This window comes from Thunnus albacares, chromosome 12, assembly GCF_914725855.1.
Source record: "Thunnus albacares chromosome 12, fThuAlb1.1, whole genome shotgun sequence".
Taxonomy (NCBI): domain Eukaryota; kingdom Metazoa; phylum Chordata; class Actinopteri; order Scombriformes; family Scombridae; genus Thunnus; species Thunnus albacares.
The window spans coordinates 11,473,941-11,498,321 of record NC_058117.1 but is presented as its reverse complement, the minus strand read 5'-3'; the positions used below and the strand labels follow the sequence as shown (position 1 = coordinate 11,498,321).

At 38.7% G+C, this 24,381-nt stretch overlaps 3 protein-coding genes, 1 long non-coding RNA gene and 2 other non-coding genes across 9 annotated transcripts in view; 2 read left to right on the top strand and 4 right to left on the bottom strand.

Annotated features, from left to right (window-relative positions):
• Window positions 1-846: 846 nt before the first annotated feature.
• On the top strand, window positions 847-8,501 carry LOC122993117 (ceramide synthase 2-like). Of its 2 annotated transcripts, none has more exons than XM_044367006.1 (11): window positions 847-1,016; window positions 2,024-2,191; window positions 3,038-3,155; window positions 3,864-3,982; window positions 4,149-4,206; window positions 4,339-4,389; window positions 5,431-5,523; window positions 5,764-5,892; window positions 6,607-6,716; window positions 6,846-6,999; window positions 7,369-8,501. In XM_044367006.1, exons 2-11 carry the CDS (start codon window positions 2,025-2,027, stop codon window positions 7,585-7,587), a joined length of 1,218 nt encoding a protein of 405 aa, XP_044222941.1. In that variant the 5' UTR covers window positions 847-1,016; window position 2,024; the 3' UTR covers window positions 7,588-8,501. The 2 variants fall into 2 exon arrangements, with proteins under 2 accessions (XP_044222941.1, XP_044222939.1); XM_044367004.1 differs by having other exon boundaries at window positions 848-1,016; window positions 2,021-2,191.
• trnar-ccu lies at window positions 4,824-4,896 on the bottom strand. Its single transcript has one exon. It is a non-coding gene; the product is annotated as a tRNA-Arg (tRNA).
• On the bottom strand, window positions 5,273-9,993 carry LOC122993127. Its single transcript, XR_006406337.1, has 3 exons — window positions 9,787-9,993; window positions 6,822-6,987; window positions 5,273-5,503 (listed from the first exon to the last, which is right to left on the bottom strand). It is a non-coding gene; the product is annotated as an uncharacterized LOC122993127 (long non-coding RNA).
• trnar-ccu lies at window positions 7,872-7,944 on the bottom strand. The gene has a single exon. It is a non-coding gene; the product is annotated as a tRNA-Arg (tRNA).
• Window positions 9,994-11,089: 1,096 nt separating the features above from the next.
• LOC122993125 (ubiquitin-like) lies at window positions 11,090-20,602 on the top strand. Its single transcript, XM_044367015.1, is given in 4 exon segments — window positions 11,090-11,192; window positions 12,385-12,471; window positions 12,587-12,706; window positions 19,386-20,602. Coding segments are annotated over 4 exon segments (336 nt in total). The 3' UTR covers window positions 19,412-20,602.
• Window positions 14,345-24,381, bottom strand: part of LOC122993118 (homer protein homolog 3-like) — an 18,445-nt gene continuing 8,408 nt past the window's right edge. The window contains exons 6-11 of one of the 3 annotated variants that reach the window (XM_044367007.1): window positions 24,030-24,038; window positions 23,394-23,527; window positions 20,599-20,755; window positions 16,429-16,536; window positions 16,192-16,272; window positions 14,345-16,070 (exon numbers count right to left, since the gene is read on the bottom strand). In XM_044367007.1, the coding sequence (XP_044222942.1) occupies window positions 15,885-16,070; window positions 16,192-16,272; window positions 16,429-16,536; window positions 20,599-20,755; window positions 23,394-23,527; window positions 24,030-24,038 (675 nt within the window). In that variant the 3' untranslated portion in view covers window positions 14,345-15,884. The remainder of the gene's footprint in view (window positions 16,071-16,191; window positions 16,273-16,428; window positions 16,537-20,598; window positions 20,756-23,393; window positions 23,528-24,029; window positions 24,039-24,381) is intronic. The other 2 variants (XM_044367009.1, XM_044367008.1) reach the window with 2 other exon arrangements.

Below are 24,381 nucleotides of genomic sequence, written 5' to 3'. Positions count from 1 at the left end.
AGTGCAGAGAAACTTTCCACTTTCAGCAGATGAATGTGAAAACAGCCTTCTCGTTTCAAACTCTGAACATACATCATTCTGCTCAGTGAAGCTCAACCATCCAACTGAAGGAACAAGGAGAGAAACATATTTTTGAGTGGAGGGAGACTTAAACATCAGTGAAGCAAAAGACCTGAAATGTTAAACTGAATGTAAATATGTGTTTCCTGAATTAATATTAAAGGTTGTTAGTAGCCTATTCAGCATTTTAAATGATGATAATATATGTTTTAAGTTGTTTCCAAACCTGTTAGTAGCCTAAATCATATCAGTATGTGTTATTTGACACCACAGTGAATCAATTAGGCTGCTCAGCGTTTTCTTTGTTGCTCATGCTGAGTTAATGGTTTATGAACCGTGGCTTTGAGCAGGAGACGCCTCTGGCAAACATCAAGCTGCATCATTTTATCAAAGAAAAGCAGAATACACCGGAAGCTGTCAGAATAAAGGTACACCTGAGAAACACTTACTGAGAAATGACTGGATACAGAATTGTGTTTTTTATGGAAAGATGTCAATTATTCATCTAATTTGTTTGGTAAATATGTTCTGATTGAGTCATGTATTCAGTACATTCATACAGTCAGCTGTTTGTGTCGTCTGTGTCACGTGTTGTATTGTGTCTCAGTGAAAAGAGCTTTTGGAGAACAAAACACCCAAAAGTTTCCAAACAAATTATTTAGATGTTGGTACATCAGGTTCAGATAATCTTCAAATGCAAAGTGTTGCACAGGGTTACGACAGGATTAAATTGTGGTTTTATGTTGAAGGTTTTACTCGCAGCTTCCTTTTATCTTGTCTAACACTGTCCGACACTTTAACTGTGTCACTGAGCGTCTGTTTCACCTTCTCTCTGCGGTGGTCGGTGGGATAAAGCGCATCAGCAGTCAGGCTGAAACAAACGCGCAGTTTCTTTCAGGTGGATTTTTTATCTTTCTGTCTTCAGGATTGATCCGTTCATCATTTCAACAGAGCAGGTGAGTTATTTTAACTGCTTGAACCACAACTTCGTATGTTTCATTGTGGAAATGATGTGGCTGCTTCTGTCTGCGCTGGTCTGTTTGTTTTCAGTCTTCTTATCTACAGAGACAATTGCTCCATTGTCGTGACTGTATGTTTGCTTTTATTTAAAAAATCTGCTATTTATTGATGTAGGCTACTCACTGTTGACTTACACAGCTTTGTTAACTATATATGGCTGTTTTATTGCCTGATTTATTGACTTAGTTTTCCAGAAATTATGTTAAATGTAGTGTATTGTTCCTAGTTTTGCTGTAACTTATAAATTACAGGATGAACATGTTTGTAGCAGAAGTAGAAACACTTATCAAATGTGGAAAATATTCTGCCTGCATTATGTTGTCCATTAAACCCTCAGATAGTTTATGCTCATCTGGTTCACATGGTTAAAACCATATAAAGTGGTTGGACTGAGGCTTAAAGATCCCCGCCTGACATGTTTAAAGACATAAAAAATACTCTATTTTGACTAATAATTTGTGTTTAATGTTTTTTCCACAAAAAAAGTTCAATTACTTCCTTGAAAATGACATGTCCTCTTTCCCCCTTATCGCAGTTTTCAAAAGTGTAACTGATGGACACGAGATGTCTCCTACTGCACTGTAAAGTCCATTTTCAGTGTGTGAACACTGGAGGCTTCAGGTTTCCACATTACATTTATGTTAGTTGAATACTTACCAGTGAATGGCTCCAAAATAGTTGTGTTGTCACAAATCATGCTTGTAGGTTCACACCTGTAACTCGGATTTTCAGTGAGTTCAGAGAAACTTTCCACTTTCAGCAGATGAATGTGAAAACAGCCTTCTAGTGTCAAACTCTGCACATACATCATTCTGCTCAGTGAAGCTCAAACATCCAAGAAGAAAAAAACATTTTTGAGTGGAGGAGGACTTTAACTATTTGGAAATATCTGGGTTTTTTTTGTCATCTTCATAATTTTCACCTTTACTCTCTTCCACAGCAGAATGGACCTGCTGCCAGATGTATGGAGGCAGGACTACTGGCTTCCTCCAGGTGTGACCTGGAAAGACATGGAACAGCTGGCAGACTCTGACCGACCGCAACCCCAGGACCTTCTTATAGCACTGCCCCTCGCACTGGGCTTTGTCGCCCTGCGCTGTGTGTTTGAGAGGTACAGCACACCTCATCTGTTTGCTCTGTAACATCCCGCTTTTAAGACATATAAATTCAGCTATTTAAGAAACACAATCATCTGAGGTTATTGTCACTGAAAAAAAAAGTAATATTTGACTAGGTTTCAAAATATCACACACAATTTCCTGATTATGACCAAGCGTCCAGTATCTATTGGAGGACGCTGCAGCCGCATGAGCTGAGGGGCAGTGAGCAGGTGTTCTGGCTGAACGAGCTTTGTTATCATAAGGGAGAAAAAGGCTTTGGGGACTGAGAGACAGACAGAGCGAGAAAGAGAAAGAGAGAGAGCGTTGGGACTGTGTATGTCTAAACAAAGGATTTCAATGAGACATATTTTACATTATAGCTGTAGACATAATCCTGTTTACATGCACATTGTTGATTTTCACCTTAAACTTGGACATTATTTCCAAAATCTAATGAAACACATGTCCAGTTATCAACTTAAAAAAGAAGAACTATAAAGAGGGAGTGAACAGTGCAGTGACACACACACACACACACACACACACACACACACACACACACACACACACACACACACACACACACACACACACAGACTGTCTTCAGGCTTTTTGATTGGTTTCACTGTTTGTTGTTGTAACATTCACAGTAGTATCAGTGTAATCAAGTGTAATCTTGCTGTTATGTCATATCTACCCAATATTCTCTCTCAAGGGGATGAATAAAATTTGATCTGAAACACAAATAGAGGTCGAGCTTATATATATATACGTTGCTTTTGTCGCCCTGACTCTCCCGCCGTTGGTTATGTCATTGTGTGTGTGAATTGTCTTTTGTTTGTTCTCCTCGCCTCCAGGTTTTTTGCCCCACCCATAGGCAGATGTTTGGGGGTGAAGAATAGATTACAAGTGACTGCTGCCCCCTCCCCGAAGCTGGAGTCGTTTTACACCCGGCAGAGCAGACAGCCGACACAGGTAAGTCTGAAAAGGCCTCACGCACATGCTCAGGTTATATGGCAGCATATGTGTTTATTATGAGCACACTGAAAATTGATCAAGATGAGGATCAGCTTGTAAAACTCAAATGTTCATCTTAAGTATCTTTCTCCTGCGAGTTGTTCTGTGTGAAAAGCACAGAGGAACATGGGTGTTGTGATGGTAACAAAGCCTCGGGGGGGGGAAACACACCACCACACTTACACATGGCATCATATTGTGTGTGGCGAACTCTTCATCTTCATCATGTCACCCTCACATCTCATAATTCTCTTTCAGCTTTTGGATAAACAGGAAGTGATTGGAGAAAATGATTCATATTTGCGTTTTTCTCCATAAAAATACAATAAAACTACCAAAGATTGGGAGAAATTTAGCGTCACACACATCACATGACCAAATTTAATTAATCCCAGCAGGGATGTTTGTTTAAAACATGAAGATCATTAATCTGTTTGAGCAGCATTTGTTCAGCTAACACTAAGACATTTTCATATGTTTTATAACTTCACACAACGGTCTGTTTAGTTTGTGGTGAAGTTGTGAAGATCTGAAATAATAACATGTTCTGCTTGTTTGTTCCTTCTGTCACTTCCACATTTACGCCTGCCGTTCTTGCTCACATTCGACTCTTTCTGCTTTTCTTCCCTCCCCGTCTTATACGTCTCCCTTGTCCCTTGATTTCAGAGCGAAATCGTTAGTCTGATGTCGCTGTGTGGCAAAACCCAGAGGCAGATTGAGACCTGGTTCCGCCTTCGCAGGAACCAGGACAGGCCCTGTCAAACCAAGAAGTTTGGTGAAGCTGCGTAAGTGCGTCCCTTCATCATCTGCTGCAAAACTCAGAGCTTGAACAATTTTGTCAGATTTACCACTGCAAAAAAAAAAAAGTCTTCCAAGCTTTGGTGATGTGTGTGGTGCCCTTTGTTTAAACGTTAAATATTTCTGAACTCATGTATTGTCTTTTTTTTGCAGGTGGAGGTTCTTTTTCTACATCACAGCTTTCATGGTTGGACTGGCATGTTTGATTGATGTAAGTTTGAGTTTCAAAAACATTTTACAGCAAATTATGTTTTTACTGTTGCTAAAAACATAATTTATCAGTGTCGTTGCTATTCTTTTGTACATTTTTACTGTTTTTTTTTTTCTTCTTTTTTCTCTACAGAGACCCTGGTTCTGGGATCGCAGTGAATGTTGGCGGCATTACCCAGTGCAGGTGAAAACTACTTTAAGCTGCATGTTTGTTTATGAGGAACCTGTGATCAGTTTTTAAAGGTGATCTGACTGAAATCTGTGGGAAATTTGTGGGAAACAAATTAAATTTGTTTTAAAGAGGAAATGTAAAACAAGAGCATAATGGTGAAATAATGTTTCCTCATTCATACTACAGAGAGCAATGACTGTCCTGTTAGTTTAAACTCAGCCTATTTCTGCTCTCACAATATATCACTACAACCTCATTCTAGGGCTGCAACTACTGATTTTTTTTCTATACTGCTCTAAAAATGTCAGAAAACAGCTGTTTCAGTTTCTCAAAATACTGTGCATTTTTAGTGTCTTTGTAAAATGCTGACATAGCAGAGGATGGTTTCGATCCATCGACCTCTGGGTTATGGGCCCAGCACGCTTCCGCTGCGCCACTCTGCTACACACCCCAGATGGGACTCGAACCCACAATCCCTGGCTTAGGAGGCCAGTGCCTTATCCATTAGGCCACTGGGGCTGCTGTAGTCACTGTTCAGTGTGTTTACACTGTAATCCTTGTTAAGTCATTTTTCTATGAACAGGAATAACAGTCTTTATGTGAAGTAAAACCAGGGAATCATGAAAGTGTTCAGTGCCTGTCTGACACTGCAGACTACTTATCTGGTCAATAACACGTCAGAAAAAAGTGCCCATTACAGTTTCCCCAAGCCCAAGGTGAGGTCTTCAAATGTCTCATTTTGTCCGACCAACAGTCCAAAACCCAAAGATATTCAGTTTACTGTCAGAGAAGACAAAGAAAAACTGCAAATAATCATATCTGAGAAGCTTGAAGCAGGGATTTACTTCACTAAAATTTAAAAACGATGAATCAATTATCAAATAGGTGAATCGACTAATTGTTTCATCTCTTTCGTTTATTGTGCTTTATAAACAAAGTTTGATGATACGGTCATTCCTATTCTATATTTGTAGTTATATTCTGAACAATTGTTTAAACATCACTTTATTAGGTCACTTTTTATTGACTATTTAATCACGTTTTCTCCCTCAGCCCATGGAGCGAGCTCATTACTGGTACTACATGCTGGAGCTGGGTTTTTATGGCTCTCTGCTGCTCCGGATCTCTGTGGACATCAAGAGGAAGGTGAGAACCTCAACGTTCATTCGTAAATCAAACACAGCTGATTCCCTCCAACACACAACACATTTTCTCTTTAGAGAAGTAAGTGAAGGTGTACATACACTATATATTACTTTATGACTTACACTAACTTCACTGAACACATAGTTAATAAGTAACTGTAAGAATTTAAATTCTTCTGTTCACATATGAAGGTCATTTTGTTCTACTGAGTAGCAACTCTACATGTGCTTTCTTGGTCAGGACTTTAAGGAACAGGTGATCCACCATTTAGCCACCATCTTCCTGCTCAGTTTCTCCTACTGTGCCAACTACATCCGCATTGGCACCTTGGTCATGCTGCTTCACGATTCCTCTGACATCCTGCTAGAGGTAACAAAGAATCTCACGTACTGTCATGCTGTGCAAAAAATGATTTTCACGAATGTGTAGACGAGCACTATCTGCTTTAATGTAACACTGGTGGGACTCTAAAGAATAATGTGTACCATTAAAGTCCACATGGGACCTTTTAGTAGAATTAGTCTCAATAATTTGTCTTCGTTAGCCATTTTCTACCTCAACCAAAGTAAGAAAAGCTGGCCGCCTGAATTTTGCAAACTGCAGTCAGAGGTTCATGCTGCACTTGAGGCTGTTCTTAGACAGTTAGTATCTTCCTGCAGATCTCTGTAGCGGCCTACAGGATGCTCTTTTTATTTCAGCAGGAAGATCCTGTGACTGAGTCCTGATAGCTAAAGGGACTTGAGCAGCCAGAGGTCACCTTTGTTTACCTGCACCAAACAAAAGACTGTGCATGACAACAAGGTTCAAACATATTTTAACAGTACACTTAGTAAAACATTGAAAGCAAACAACACACGGCAAAGACAACAATAAAGACATACTAATAATGCTGATAACATTGCAAACATGTTATAGTGTTGGTCTGTACTGTGTGGAAGTTTGCTCATGTTACACACTCGCTGTCATTGTGAACCGCGCTGACATCAAGCACACATTCCCTGCTCGTGTTTATTTTCACCTGGCTGAAGATATTATCTTGTGTATTGTGTCTTTGATCAGTTCAATCATACCTATTTTTTACAGTCTGCCAAGATGTTTAACTACGGCACCGGCTGGAGGAAAACATGTGACACGCTCTTTGTTGTGTTTGCTGTGGTCTTCCTTGTGACTCGACTGGTGATTTTCCCCAGCAAGTAAGATGTTTTTCCATTTTTGCTCATAACATGTACTACAACTACATTGTAAATCATGTGTGACATGTAAATCTATTGACAAAAAAAAGAACAATTTATACTTACAAACAATTCTTTGTTGATGTGCAGAATCATCCACACCACCCTTGTGCTGTCCATGGAGGTCTTTGAACCCTTTGCGGGCTACTACTTTTTCAATGTGCTGCTAATGGTGCTGCAAGCTCTTCACATCTTTTGGGCTGGATTGATTTTACGCATGGTCTATAAGTTCCTGAAAGGAAAGGTGAGAGTCAGACTCAGCAGTATTGATGAAATTAACTATGGGGCTTCTCTGCAATCCTTGTATAGTTGCTTTCATGTGGAAATACTGTCGAAGTCTGTTTCATCCTGCATCATTGATTAGTGTTTCCCTTCACCTTAACCCGAACCCTGTCTTATCCCTAAATCCCAACCAGTTATCTCTATGATGTATAACAATAATCTAAAATAAACCCTAACCTCAACTGTGAAGGTTATAGGAGACACTATTCAAAGAGGAAAGAGACTTTGACACAGTAATTTATGGAGTCTATCCCTCATTTAGATGTAAAATCTAACATTAGAATAGTTTATAGTCTTATATTTCAAATCTTGTGCTTGCTTCTGCCCTCAGCTGGAAAAAGATGAACGCAGTGATGAAGAGAGTGAGGTCGAGGAAGAAGAGGAGGATAAAGGAGGGGAAGAAAGTGCTGATCATGAAGGAGATTATAGTTGGGAGAGAAGTAAAGACACCCTGAACTCCAAACTGTCCATGCTGACCAACAGCTGTGTCCTTAATAACTTGACCAACCACAGGGCCTCTGTAGCCGACAGAATGCGTAAAGCTCAATAAAGACGTTATGTTTTTTTTTACATTTAGCCTAAGTGTTGCTATTTAAAGGTCAAAACAGCCATGGTTTACAGATTGAATACAAGATGGATGTGATCCATTTCCCTGTGAACTACAGGTCATGTATACTGGCGTCTCTGTGCTTCTCTTTTAATTCAGAGTGGAATTAGACAAGTAAAGAGTCAGAATGTAATCATGAAAAAATGCTGATATAGCAGAGGATGGTTTCGATCCATCGACCTCTGGGTTATGGGCCCAGCACGCTTCCGCTGCGCCACTCTGCTACACACCCCAGATGGGACTCGAACCCACAATCCCTGGCTTAGGAGGCCAGTGCCTTATCCATTAGGCCACTGGGGCAGCTGCAGATAACAGTGGGCCAATGTGCACAAGTCAGTGTTCAGTGCGTTTACACTGTAATCCTTTTTAAGTCATTTATCTATGGACAGGAATAACAGACTTTATGTGAAGTAAAACCAGGGAATCATGAAAATGATCAGTGCCTACCCAATAAAACCGCAGATTGTTTTCACACTGTTCTCATTTGGCAAGTTAAGAGAACACATGATTGAAAACAAAATGGTTATAAATAAGAACACAATACACAATAGCACAAAATGTAAACTAGGTAGCTAATGTACACCTCAGTATAGACAGAAGTGGTTGTTTAAATATTTTGAAATCATGGAACAGTCACATTCATGCAGTAGACAATTAAAAGCTGGAAATAAAGTCATAATTTTACTCTTTCTATGTCTGTCTTTTGTGATGCTTGAATACATTGATATTTGATATGTGATTCTACTGTTTCATCCACTGCTCTTTTGTGATTTTGAACCACTGTCCATCATTAGACAAGTCTGTAAGTGTCAATTTACTACTAGTAAATAAACCATTAAAATAAATTTTGCATTTCATATCATTGTCCTCTTTTAATTGTTTTACATTTTCCATTCTTTCAATTCAAATGTTGTAATAATCACAGACCGTAAGGTGATGCTGTATAACTTCTTCTGTACCACAGCACCATCTGGTGGCGACCAAAAGAACAATTACAGTCTTGAGTGTAATGTGTACCTGTAATAGATATGTAACATTATATTACACTGTATGTAATAATAGTTTCATTTATTGTGTAGCCTAATAGAAATAACATTAAGAGGTAAGGTACAAACAGCTACTATTCATTTGATAAAATTTAGTTGAATAACTTAAATGATATTTTTTTCATGGCCATTTAATGCTACATGACTCCGAGTAGGTCTATCTGTACAGTACACGACACACCAATTTGGTTAGGTTTAGGCATGAGCAGTAGGATTAGGGTTAGGGGTAAGGGGGGTGTATCATGTAGTAAAGTGGGTGTGTCGTGTACACATCCATGCTCGTGTTTCTCAATGACTATGTTAAGGTAAATGTCACTAATTGAAATTCAAGTGAATAGGCCCAAAACTTGCATAATTTTGATGCCACAGGTGTGAGCAAGACAGAAATGTCTCACCCTGCAGAAAATTCTCATCCTCACACCGTTGAGATTTGATGCTTCGCCAGGACAGAGGAAGTTGCTATAACTTTATTGTACATGCTCCGGTCGGACCAAACTTTACATGTTTGTAAAGTCAAACCTGTCAGCCCAGGTCTGGAGACATCTACATGCCCGTGACAGAAGCCCTTGGACTGCACCGCACCCAACGTGCGCAAAGGCGCGAGGGCCCGTTCAACGCTGCTTGCAGCTTTAATTGTGATTTAATTTGCTGGCTTCTCCATTAGTGGTGACTTTTGTACTATTTTTCATTAGTTATACGAGTTTTGAAACAAATTAACATTTGCACTGAACACCTTTCCTCGTTAATAGTCAACCTAGCACTCGCTGTCAGCGCTAAATTGAATTTGGTGAAAGAACTGCTGACTCCGCATATTTTAGGAATCAGTAATAAATATGTGTAGTTACGGTTCTGAATGTGACTAACATTTTGTCCGTCAATTCTCTGTTCATTTTTAGCTCATTGTGGACTGTATCTTAAGTGCATTTTTTATGTTGACTGTTACTAATTTAGCCAGCGTTAAATACGGAGAATCAGCGTGTCGCATTCTCACCTGAATGCTAAGTTTCTGTTTATGCTAACATTAGCTTAGCTCCTTTTCGACAGTCTGGTTAGCTCTGAAAAGTTCACAGTTTAGGTCACACGTAACGTTACTCACCCCAACCCATGCTTTTGTCGCTTCGTGTTAGCTACTATCTTCTAATATCTCGTGTGCCTTCGAGTTTTTTTAAAATTATTTACGGATTTTTATACGTAGCCTACGATCAGCCAACCGCAGCCTCTCATAACCGTTAACGCTGTTAGCGCGTTATAACTGCCACAAGAGGGCGACACCGCAGCACCAGTAAATCCTGCTGTACAGTAACTTATGGTACAATGTTTTAATTGTTCATGTGAAATGTGTATGTACAGTTGTCTCTGAGACGCCGCTTCTTAACTTAACACTTAACTTTTCTTTCATATAAATGTAACGTATAACGTTATAGATATAGAAGTAACGTTATATGGCTTTTATAATTTATTATATACATCAACATTTAAAAACTTTGGTGACGGAGGATTAGGCCATGAAAAAACCCTTTCTTCTCCCTTTCTCTCCTTTTACGTCTATTACCCTCCATCCCTCCCTTTTTTTCCTTCGTGATCTCCCCTTAACAATGCATTGATTATTATATTGTGGCGGATCAGGTAACGCTTTTGACTATGGTTCATGAGATGATGGTTCGATCCCACTCAGGAACATAAATATCTGTTTTTCTTACTGTAATAATTAAAAATATATTTTTCCTATTTTGATTGTTACAGTGTTGAATCAGTCTAATTGAAGTCGTCTTTCCCTGCATGAAATCTTCTCTATCATTAAATCTTACATGTCAGCACCTGCGAGCTACACACCAGCTCTTCCCCATCTGTGCACGTCAACTAGCAGATTCAAAAACCTGGATGAGTTTGTTTCACCTCTTAAGCACAGACTTGAAACTATTAAGTTCCTGTTTTTCTAAGCTGCTGGTGAATGGTCTCGATGTAAGTGCAGATTTTATTTCCTCTAAAACAATCGTTTTTGTTAGATTTTCGGGAATTTATCATACGTGAAATGTCGTTTTAACTGCAGTATTTGATTATTTTTTGTGTTTTCGGCTGTGTAACTATCAGTATGTCACTTAATACATGTGCATAAATGTAATTTTGAAGAGAATTTATGCGTGTAAAATAAGTATGATACTGTGAATGTAAGCTATCAGTCAGCAATAGTTGTTTAAAACAGCCTTCTGGCAAAAGTGGAGTATTGCAGAAACAGTCACCTGGATAGTTGTTCTAATTATGAGGAAGTAACTTGTTATTAAAAGTACAAGAACACTCCAAGCAACATGCTTTTATATCAGTTGTCCTTTTTTGTGTTATTATATTTGTTGACCCATCATAGACTAACACATTTCTTGTCTTCTTCATAGTAATTGAAGATGCAGATTTTTGTGAAAACACTGATGGGTTAAACCATTACCCTGGAGGTGGAGCCCAGTGACACTATCGAGAATGTCAAAGCCAAAATCCAAGACAAAGAAGGTACTGTTCAAGTATGAGAAGAAGTAGGAGAAAATAAAACTAGCCTCTGTGATATCCCCTAATTAACAGAGTGGTGTTGTGTGTTGTTCATTATCATCATTGCATAATCAGCAAGTGTGGCGCTTTTTATTTTTTCTTTCGAGCACACATTCCTGTGTAACTTCATTATTGATTAACCTCAAAGGGATACTAATCTCTCCTGCTTTATTCGCAGGAGTTAAATATAATTTTGGTAACAGTGTAGCATCCTATCCTCACACAAGATCTAACCTGATAAAATCTGCTGTATAATTGCCCAAATGTCATGCGTCGCTCTTTCAGATTTAAATTTAGAGAGTGAAATGAAAATCCTCTAAATTGAAAGGCTCTCACTGACAGTATCATTAGTCTAACCAGGCAGATTTGTTGCGTTTAAGACATCGTTAGAACAATTGAGCGTTGTGTTGGATGCTATGAAACTCTTCTGATGATCTCCAATCAACAAATTACTGACACAGCAACCCCGAACAGACATAACAACCTACACATGCCTTTGATATTTAAATTCATAAAATAATTTCTCTTCTAAATTAAGACCGAGCATCTCCTGTTGCATGAGAGGAAACACATCATCAATTATATATGAAGATTTCCTGCATCTCCATGTTTTTGTAAATGACTGAATGGTTTCCAGATTACTTCATAAACATTCAATTTACTTCTCAAATGTACATGTAATTATTTCCAATGACAGTGTGCCATATTTTACCCTAAACACCAGTGTTGATCTGATAATCTGTGATTTTTTTTGTACTATACACATATAAATAAACACGCTCTTCACTCTCAAATAAAGATTAAGAACAAGATATATTAGATTTTATTGGTTTCCCAAAACTTTTTAATCTTATCACACCAAATACAATGTAATAAGGTTCTGTCCATTATCACCAATCTTAAGGATGCTATTACTATAACTATTTAATTAAAGAGGAATTAATAGTGTAAGTGTGCATGTAGTGTAGTTGTACATGAACCGAAGGTCAATTGCTATCAGCAGGATTTAACTCAACGATGTAAGGAAAGCTATTATATACTTACAAGTACGGGCAACGTTCCCTCATTTGCAGGGATGTCATTTGTGTTGCAGGTGTAACCATTTAGTGACTCTTCATACCTGACACCTATTCACACTTTTCTTTTTTCCCCTGAGGTATCCCCCCCAATCAGCAGCACCTCATCTTTGCTGGCAAACAGCTTGAGGATGGACGCACCTTGTCGGATTATAACATCCAGAAGGGTAGGTGAAACTTCCAGCCAGCACTGATGTGTAAAGGTAGAGAGAAGTGATTGTTTGCAGCCTTTTTCATCAGTGTTGCATGATGAATATTTGCCCGTTCCTTTCTTTCCCTCAGAGTCCACCCTCCATCTGGTCCTGCGTCTCAGAGGGGGCATAATTGAGCCTTCTCTAAGACAGCTGGCTCAAAAGTACAACTGTGACAAGATGGTCTGCTGCAATTATGTATACAAATCTGGTACGTTGTAATAGTGCGACTGAACTCATTCTCACAGAAAGCGGGGAGCATGTGATACCCCTAAACAACAGCCTGTGTTGCATAACAAAATGCAACACAGACAGATTAATGCTTTTTTTTTTCTACTTTCATGCAAAATTTTAATCGCCAAAAACAGTGGTGCTTAAACTGTGGGGCTGGCCTGTCCTGGAGGGCAGAGAGCCATTGCAGGGGGACTCATAATGTGAGAAAACTGTGGAACAAAACAACATGAATTTGGCTGAAAGATAACATAGTTAGGATCATAGCAAGTGGCACATATCAGGTAAAGGTTTTGTGACACTTTAGCAGTCATGACAACCCGATAAAAGTATTTTATGTTAACTCAATGTAAATCTCTGCAGTTAGCTAGACAGTAATTTGACAGTATTAATTGCATTGCTGTAGTTAACGTCAGCCAATCAAGCTGTCGGTTGAGAGTGAATTGGTATTACATTGGTCATAATGTTATGATGAGATGGCGGATGGAAGTAATGTATATAATGCAACACTAACTAACGCTACATGCTGGGTGATTGACATGGTTGAGTTGGCCGAGTGTTGTTGTGCTGAAGCAAACTGGAGTGTACTGGGAACACATCTGTCACACCTGATAGAACTACCAGGTTAAAATCCTGAGTGTCTAGCTTCACAGCACTGTCTTGGCCAATGTTACTTTCTTTGTGTGTTTTAAGAGCAACCAACTACTCACTATAGTCAACTAGTCAGTATTTTGGTCTAATTGATTATTCCTCCCATACCAGGTGCTACACACGCTTGCATCCATGCGCTGTCAACTGCCGCAAGAAGAAGTGCGGACACACCAATAACATTAGACCCAAGAAGAAGCTGAAGTAGACAGCTGGAATCAATGATCAATATTGTAAATAAACACTTTGACAAGCAAGACAGATAATAGTTGGTTTCTTTTTACAGTTGTCTTCAGAATATTTATTTGTAATATTTTTTTATTTCTAGTTGTCAGCTAATTTGTAGTCTAGTTTAAACATGATTTTTTTTCTGTCACATCATAAAACTGAATGATGTGATTGGACCTCATTTGGAAATGTATCAAATGTGAAAGTCTGGAGGTCTCATTCATAAAGAAGTGATTATAATACTTTTTTTTTTTCAATTTTGATTCAATTTGACTTTGAAATGTAATCAGTGGCCAACATATCAGCTTGTGACTGCACTGTGCAGCTTCCTGCTGTGAAAGTGTATGTAATGGTAGTAATGAGAGAGGTTGAAGCTCTTTAACTTTCCCCCCCAAGATTTATCCTGCTGATCTGGGGATTGAACCGTCAACCTTTGGTCACAAGCCTGCTTCTCTAACCTTATAGTACAAATGTCTTTCTCCATGACAGTACCTGTGGAACACGACCAAATAAGTGACAATCAAAACAAACCCATGAACTGGACTTACATTGCACCACATTACAACCTTTTAAATGAACATGAGGTGTTCATGGTGGTTTCTAACACTGAAATCTTTCTGTTCAATGTCCCTTGAAGTTACAAGTAAATACAAATCAATTTCATTGACTTCCTGAAATCATTTGGGTTACTATTATGGCAGAAATTGAAGATCATGTACACAAAAAAGTACATTACAATCAGTGACTGTATTCTTTGCGTTTATTTCCAAACTGTCATGACAACAGCTCAACATGTTTGAGAAATAGAGCCGACATGACTATTCACAACCAATCGTTAAAGTAGAACAGTAAGGCTTGAAAAAAACAATACAAACAGCACATAGACTATGTTAAATTCAGTATGTGTGATAAAAAGACTCAGTGAAGTAGACATTCTGTTGTTTTTTAAAATAAATTCATTACTCATACAGTACACTCACACTCTCAAGGCCTATGGCATACTGTCCACAGCTAAAGGTAACGTGCAGAAAAATGACAGAAGGCATAAAGTATCTTAAATTTCCTTGGTGCGCGTCGCGTCGATCAGAGCAAGACGTTTATTAAGATGTGAAGCTATCATAAGTAAGTTACTAAGTCAGTGGTTTGTTAAGAGATGATACACAGGACAATTATTCAGACCGAACCAGTCCAAATATCAGTTAAACTTATCTGTAAGACTAAGTGATGACTTAAACTTCTTAATACATAATAACATTATAGCATTATTGAGTTATATCATTTGGAAAACACTTATTTATTCTAAATGTAATTATTTAATATGTCTTGTCTGTTAACGTACTTATTATTTAAGTTATTGTGAGTTATCTTAGTGCTAAAGATTCCTTATGAGATTAAATAAGGAAGTGATAATAGCTGTTGAAAGACCTTATCAATGACTCTCACATTTGATCTTTGGTGTCAATATTCAGATCTACTATCTTAAGTTCAAGTCGTGTGTCCATGCCTTTTTTGACTATTTTACTGACCTTGCATAATGTTCTTACTTATTCCTGTGGAAAAGCGCCGGCCTCAACCACTCTGTCTTTCACTTTGTACAAGTGTACTCAACTTACTATGTTCAGTATTTGTTTGATATTATAGCTGCTACATTATGAATGAGCGGCTACAAACACACATTACAATGTGAATTAATAGTAATTAACTATTGTCTTGTATGCAGGCTGTTAAATAGGCAAATATTCTAAGTAATTTTGTCCCTTTTTCATTCACTTTTCACTCAGTATATGGTTCCTTTCCCTATTTGCATGGATTCATTTTGTTGTAAATATCACCTGTCAGTTGAAAAAACAAGGCCTCTTATCATTCATATTGACACTGTATTTCCACTGTGCTTTTTTTAATACAAAAGTCATACTTATGAAAAACTACAAGCACCAAGTCTCAATATTAAACATCTAGCACTGTTAAGCACTTACCTTAAAGTTGGCTTATTGCATTGAATGTTAACCCTTGAAAGCAACACGAAGCGTTACATTAGATTGGACAAGCAATAGCCGCTGCTTAGGCCAACATCTACAGTATGTTGTTGAGTACGGCACAGCCACTGCTGCGGCACAGACATGGAGTAACCTTCCTGCAGCTGAGATGGTTCTTGTGCTTGAAGAGGACAGGGACCAGCTCCATCTTGTTGTGTTTACTCCCCGCTGCGTCCGCCATGGCAACTTCAACCCTGTCAGTCTGTTCCATCTCTCTCGTGGGTTGCATTTCTCCATTTTTCCTTTTTACTTGTCGATGAGTTTAACCAGGCTCTGGCGGAGGTCATTAAGGTCAAAGATCTTGATGTCCAGTATTTCGACGGCCCTTTGGATCTCGTTGTCCGTGCGATCTCGGTCCTCCAGAGAGTTACTCAAGTTTTGCTCTGTGTTCTGGATGCGCCGCTCTAAATCCGAGTTACGCATCTCCATCTCCTGCAGTGAAGGGGAGGCAAACAAAAATGTGACTGTTAACGGATTTACTTCACTATTACTGAACAAATGTTACCAAAATGTATGAAAGCATTTCCGTTTTCCGTAATAATCTCACTCCTACCTGCAGTCTGTGTATGGCCTCGTCCCGATCATGTTCCATCTCATGGTACTCTGCTTTCTTGCTTTGCAAAATGTGAATTTCCTGGAAAGAATGAAAGGTCTCCATCAGAGTTCTGCTGATGTATGATGATCTCCTTGATATCTAATATCTGAATCATTCATCAGCACTTGTGATATTCACAGCGTCTTACCATTTCTGGCTCAAGCTGATGATAAAATGAAATATTAAAGTACCAACCTCATCTTTGGCCTTCAACAGGGCCTCCAGCTCCTCCAGAGACTGGGTCAGCTCATCCTTCAGCAGGTCACTAGGGCCATGGCCTCCGTGGGCCTCCAAGTCTGCCACCTTACCACACACACACACACACACACACACACACACACACACACACACACACACACACACACACACACACACACACACACACACACACACACAGAGAAAGAAAGATTTAATGTGACATAGCTTCATAAAAAATTTGGTAACTCTCACTTCCCATTCAAACTTCTTTTTCTGTTCCACATAAAAGGTGCAGACCAAGGTGAGCTTCAATTTCCCCGTCTGTCATAAGTTTTATTCATCCAAACATTTTTGACAACATCACAGTGGTGTCAAACTGGAACCTCAGAAATCAACCTGCTGATGTCAAGATAGAGTAAAACTTCTGATGAATAAGGCATGGTACATTAAAGAGTCCTGTTAAGTTTTGGTAAGTTTCGATGATATACCACTACTACCTCAGCACTCTATATCCTGAAAATTAAAGCCTTATGACAAACATTGCAAACAAGCAAGCTAATAGGTCTAAAAACTGAAGATACCCCGTACACAGCAGTGCCTCTCTCCTGGGTGCCAGCTGATGCAGGTTAAATACAGTGAATCAAACAAGTATTCCAGTGGACACCAGGATATTAGGATTGACACTTTTTTATTAACGGGTTACATTGAAAAACAAAATGTAACCCATTAATAAAATAATGTCAATCCTAATATCATAGTGTGTGCTGGACTACTTTTTTGATAAGCTAGTAGGTCTATTAATTTTACCAATATCAGCAAACTCGCTAACATGCTAGTCACTTCCAGTGTGAAAATCTATGCTAACTTTATATATCTTACTCTGCTTCATCTGGTTGATAGCACATTATAAAAGTCTTGTGCAAAACATGAATTAACATGAGTTAACATCAGTAATTAAGACTTGGAGTCTACAGCCATGCTAGCTGCTTTGTGAGGCTGTACCATATGGTATATATAGTATGTGCGGATGTTTATAATGTTTACCATGTTTAGTGTCTTAGTTTAGCATGTTAGCATTGCAAATATTTGCTAATTAGTGCTAAATTCAAAGTGTTGTTCAAAGCTGTGGCTGATGGGATTATTATTAGATTTGTGGGGTATTTGGCCATAAACCATGATTGGATGAATTAAAATGTTGACTTGATGATAGATGAAATGTTGAGGGATCACCAGTTATTACATTTCATCCTGAAGCAGACATGAATGTCTGAACAAAATTTAAAAGTAATCTATTCAATAATTGTTGAGATATTTAACTCAAAAGTAGAAATATTAACCTCATGGCGGCGCTAGATGAAAAGTCAGGGGATCACCAAAGTCAGTAGGCTTCATCCTCTGGGGAACATGAATGTTTGTACAAAACCAAACAGTAATCCATCAATAGTTTAGATTTTTCAGTCTGGACCGACCAACAATGCTATTCCTAGAGCCACACCACTAGCACGGCTAAAAACATTGTATTTCCATAATTCTGCAAAGCTTCTTTAAGACAATATCGGTGATCTTAGTGTATGCATAGAACATGAACAACAGATTAATCTGCCCTTCGTAGAGATCAGGACCTCTCAACACAACCAAACAGCTAATCACCCTCCAGGATTCAATTTCCTGGTGAGAAATCTTGGCCTCACCTCTCTTTCAATTTCATCTGCACAACATGACTCAATTTTCCCTACTCTACTTACAAGTTAAAACATGCAAAAACTTCATCTACCGCTAAGATTCGTCAACAGGCAGATGAGATACCATTATCAGGTAAACAGGAATGACATTATCACTGCAGTGTCATCTCGGCCCCATGAATCAGAAAAAATAGAAGGACACCTCTAAAAATGCCCCCGTGTCTGAAAGAGACAGGCTGGATTATTTTAAACCGTGTATAGTTGAGACTAGGAGGCGCAGTAGAAAGAAGGAAAAAAAAGAGAGAGAAATGAGTGGATGCCAGCTCCCTCTGGTGATTTTTCATTTTTTCCTAACTGGGGCATTGAAAGTAGGATATTGCTGTCCTACAAACCCCTCTCACTCTCACACCCCCCCAGAGACGTGAACCATTTTCAGCCACCTGGTCCCCACCCTGAGATAGAGAGAACGAGCTCGGTCCAAAGGAGATAGAGTTCTCACTTGTATGAATTCATTTGTTGATGGGAACCAAAATGGTGAAAACTGTTGAAATATCCGATGAGAGAGAATTAAAACGTAGTGGTCGATACTGTAAAGCAGGGCTATAATAGAATGGGATCAAGCTATTAAAACGTTGAATCAGAGAGGTTTGTAATTGTCAGCCTGAAGCGAGGTCGTTCCCAAAGGAATCAGCTACCGGCAAACCTGAAAATACCTTTTATTGATGAGTGGGGGTAGGGAGGGCAGGGGCATATGCATCCACTGGAACCTGAAAGGTAATTCAAGTGTAAAACCCTCTTGAGGCTCAGTGTATTTAGACTGAACTCCCTCGTGGTGAAATGTGACATTGCCATGTGAATATACCACATAGAGTGGTGGGTGTGAACCATTTCAACCAGCACAGAGAACACCTTGATTAAAGCTTTTGAGGGAAAATGCCTGCAGCACAAGTCCTGTCAAAGAATGATGAAGTGTGTTACCAGCCTGACTAACTTGCCCCTTTTTTTCTTTTTTTGAACAAGTACTTTCAAACGAAGGAAATGAATTGTCTGAGAACAACGACCCAATCAAAACCAGCATGACCTCTCTCGTGCGACACGGTCGTTCCTGAAAGCAACAGAGTGACAGACTGCGTCACATCAGCCTCGCTTCGTTCTTGTTTGAGCAAGGCTTTCCTTCAGCAGTTACCTGAGTGTGTCTGCTCCTGTTACAAAGCTTCACAGCTCCAGCATTGATAATTAGGTGTGACCTTAACCATCGGCTTCTGTCCGCAGGTTGCTACAGAATGAACAAGGACTGAGCTACACAAGAGGCTGAAGGAGTTCAGAAGCTATGAGAGAGAACAACTACTTTTCAGTATAACTCCATGATGCATGAAGCTTTTTTGGGCCATGATCTGTTTCCACAGTCACCTCTGGTGCTAGCAAATACGTCTCTATATTACATGTTATGGACAGTATTGAGGTCAACTTTCCTAAAATGCTTTTCACGTAACAGCTAATCCATCCATCCATTCTTTAAACCGCTTATCCTGATCAGGGTTGCAGGGGGCTTCAGCATATCCCAGCATGCATTGGATGAGAGGCACAGGTCTATCAGTCTATTACAAATCTGACACACACCTACGGGCAAGTTAGAGTTTGAAATTCACATGAGATGCATGTCTTTGGGCCACTGGAGGAAACCAGACAATCCAGAGGACCCAGGTCTTCTACTCTATCCATCATTAAGTAAAATTGTTCAATATCAATCAAAGCGTTTGGGTTTTGTACTGATGCTCAGTTACCTAGGCAACCATCATTGTATTTACAGGACAGGTTCTATAGTATTACAGTGTTAATATATTGTAACTACTCCAACAAGTCCCAAATCTGAGGGTAATCTCAGTTTCCTCTTCACCCAAAAATGAAAATTCTGGCTTAATGTTGAATTCACAAATATGCATCATACCAAGTACATTTTGTTTATCATTTAGATATAAAGCATATCCAAAAAATAATTTAAAATATCATTAACATAACTGATTAAAAACAACATTCCCCATTATTCTGCTGTTTTAATAAAACAAAGCACTGAATCATTCTAAAAAAGACGACACTGATTTAGTTCATTTAGTTCTTTCAATGTGAAAATAGTTGCATTTTATGACTTTTTAAATTTAGAAGGAGTGTATGTGGAGGATATGAAGACAGCACTCTTAAACATGGAATATTAATTGATTGTACTAATTAAGTAGTTTGGCATCACAACACTGAAATATGATGTTCATAGTAACTTTATAGTCGTTGTTTGGTAACTGTTTTGGTGATGGCTGACATGAAGCTGTGCTAATTATCTCACTGTATGTGATACAGACACACAAGCTTCACTGGTGTGTTAGCTAACATGACAGAAAGTGAATAAGTACATCAATTTTCACTCTGGAATTATATTTGGCTTTGATTGTGCTTTTCTGTGAGTGTCAGACTGAATAAAGCAGAGCGTCACCTGATCTCTGAGCCTCTCTGTCTCCTCCTGATATGCTGCCAGCTGTTTCTTCCACTGCTCCACGTTAGCATTAGCCTCATGCAAAGCTGCCACCAACTTGGAGTTGCTGTCCTGCAGGGTGAAGAGCTCAGCTTCCAGGTTCATCTCACAAATAGACCTGAAAAACATGTACATAAATATGGAAAGCATTGATACACGATACGCAGCTAATACTATACAGCGTTTACCTCGTTATATAACAACAACCTTAAGTGTAACTTAACTAACACAGTTTACACAACTGTTTTATTCAGAGTGCAGCAGACTGAAAAGATGGATCAGAGAGAAGAATGACATGATCATGATCTCCAGAGTTTGGATGAAAACACAGCCTGGTTAACACAAGCACCGAGCCACTACTGCAGCCTGCAGCAGCACACCTACTGCCCAGAGTGAAGGTCATCTCACAGGTCTTACAACAAAGCAAATATACACTCATTAAAATGCCCAGAGAGCAAACAACAAGACCAAAATGTTCCCACAGTCATGCTCTAATCTCAGAGGGATGACTGTTTAAAAGTCATCTTCACTGAGAGGCTGATTGTGGCATTCAAAGGCCACTTTAAGAGTACTGACAAGGCCTTTTTAACCATGCTGGATCATTAAACTCAAGACATTTGTAAGCATTAGAAAACTGGTATAATACATGAATAAAACCAGTAAATTTGGCATCGTAGACTCTCCTGTTTTTCACATTTTTTCCCCCTGTCTCAGCAGACCTTGGTTCTAGATAAAAATGTTGTGAGCATAAAGTGTTATTATCTAGGTAGCTTAAATTTTACATTGGACTGCATATACAGTCCCAATATAGGATACACTCATTGTATATATTCACAAGTAAAACAGACCTCTTCCCAGGTTATGGCTGCACTTATATGCCACTTCTACAAAATATATGCAATAAACTGTATATGAGATAATTAAATTATATCACATTCAATTAATTTTGTTACAATCGGCAGAAAATATCAACAAAATTCTCTCTTCATCTTTGATTCTTTGGCCTCCTTTCTTTCTGCCTGTCTACATCTAGAAAGCTTGAGGTTGTCCCATGGCAACAGTTTACCATGGTAACCATTCAGAAGCAGCTTCTGGTGTAATAATTGGACTGCGGGATATAAAAGCATTGTGGGTGGCTCAAAGGGCTGAATGAAGGGATGTTTACAAGCTTTATTTGATGCTATGAGTCAACACCTCAATAATGGCCTCTTCATGTCCTAGAAAGCTTAACAAATCGAATGACGTCCAACTGTAATTAACCCAAGAAATGAACACCATGTTAATACTCAGAGGACTGTGCCTGGAAGGTAAATTTAAAAGGTAACAGATTACCTGCTCAAGTATAATCTGATGGATGACTTGACATTTGTAACAACCTCATGAAGATCACTATGTTCAAAATAATATACTCTCCAAACTGCAATTTAAATACCATTTGTTTGTTACATTGACTATTGGTAAAAAATTGCATAATTACTAAGCATTATACCACTAATCTCTCAAAATGTCAGTCTCCTTCAAAGATGTATGTATTCTGTCTCAACAAATGTGACTTCCTGTTTTCTAAATTAAATGGATGAAATACTGTAATACATGATGTCTAAGCTTTGTCTTCTACCCTGCTAGTGGAGACATGACAGTATGACCTGTACTTAAAGTAAAGTAAAAAACACTTATTCGCTTTCTCACCAAGAGTTAGATGAAAAGAAAATGACTCTTACATGAAGCCAGGAGCTGTTAGCTTAGCGTAGCATAACGACTGGGAACAGTGGGAAACAGCTAGCATGGCTTTGGCCACAATGTCCGCCTACTAGCAGCTCCAAAGATCAACACCTCTAAAGCTGTAAAACCACAAACTGTCTTTTTAATATTTAGATTTTTGTATCAGATTATACAAACTTACGTATAACGTGTACATTTGTAAGCTTTAGAGTTTTGTACTTTTTGATTTGGATTTTGTCCAGGCTATGTTTCCCCTTGCTTCCAGTGATTATGCTAAGCTAGGCTAACTGGCTTCTGGCTCCAGCTTAATGTTTACTGTACAGACATGAGAGGTATCAATCTTCTCATCTATCTCTTGGCAAGGAGGTGAATACGCATATTTTCCAAAAGTTTTAACTATTCCATTAATCATTTTAAACTTTAAAAAGAATTCTGTACCAAAAGCCCAAAAAATCCCTCTGAACTTTCAGCCACACCTCATGGCCTTCATCAGTTAATGGAGTTTGCTCAGTCGTCATGGAGATGGTTATCACCTGTCATGAGACTGAAATTCCATACTTAGGTAACATGATAACAAGTGAACTATCTCTATGACAACTCAGCAAACCCATCCACTGATGAAGGCCATGACACATGGCTGAAAGCTCAGAATAAGTTCCAGTAAATGGACCTTATGCTAAGAATTTTTTTTATATCAAACTTCTATTTCCAAGGTCAATAATGAACCTTGCATGTTTGTGAGCAAAGAAACAAAGTGGGAGATAACTTCTGAGGTTTTTCTTCTTGTTTCTATTAGTCAAGTTTGTCTGCAGCAGAGCAGAATGGATGTTTACAATGGAGGAGTTTTAAAGAACAAGTAGGAACAAAATTACCAAACTGAAACCAGATTCTTTCCTCCTACACAAAACAAGCCCTTCACAAAGGGATTCCTATCACCGTGTTTAAAGGTTTGAACAGAAAGTGAGATTGGACTCAGAAAAAAAGAGTGTGTGTGTGTGTGTGTGTGTGTGTGTGTGTGTGTGTAACTCAGTTACCCTTCAGAGAGCATCTTTTTAATGCGCTCCTTTTCAGAAGACAGGGTGATGTCTGCGCTTTGGCTGCGGAAAAGCTTATCCTCTGGTCCGTTCACACACATCACCGGTGGAGACTGGAGTTCGTCCGAGAGGTCCTAACAAATACATCAGTAAATGGACTCTTCCTAATATTGCACAGAGTATTAGGAATGACAGAATCTCAATGCTAAAATGGATTTTTAGAGAAGAGAGAGGCTGCTTCTTTCATGAAAACCACTTTTTACACCTGAAATAACCAATTCACAGAGTCCACGCAAAAACTGCTCCATGTTTACATTAAAAAAACACACAATTAAGTAAAACTTTACAGCAGAACTACTTTAAAAAGAATAATATTCACTTTCTCTTTGGTTTTTCAGGTCTTGATGGACTCAATAAATATCTAAATTGTTATGGTGTCTGTTTTGGTCTGATAAAATAATAGCTTAGCCAACTTGAAGGCTCAATTTCTAGATTCAGAGCTATCTGCCCATCACAGCGGGTATAAATACAGTTAAAATTCAGAGACAGACAGACAGAAAAATAAAGATATTTTTGTGCCGAATAAAAATTCAGCATTTCAGGAGTCAGAAAGTAAAACAACAATGAAAGACTCACCTGTGAGAACTATAGAAGAAATCCAGCAGGAGGAAAAAACAGACAAAGACACATGTCATCACAAAGAGCATCATCCATAATGACCTTTTTCAAAATATCACAACCACACGAGTACTTAGCTGTGTGATCAGTTGTGCAGTGTAGCGCTACTTAGCAAGAGTTGAGCACTATTAATTGACACAGTTGGCAATTTTCTGGAGTTGTGGCTTTTCCAACGTGTTCATTAGATCGATAAAGACGTGGAGTGAGAGACATCAACTTGGAATCTGTTCAGCCGTAGAATTAAAGGGAAATGGGCATGTTCGTCATGATCAAGCAGATGTAACTGATGGGTAATTATTCTCTATTGATC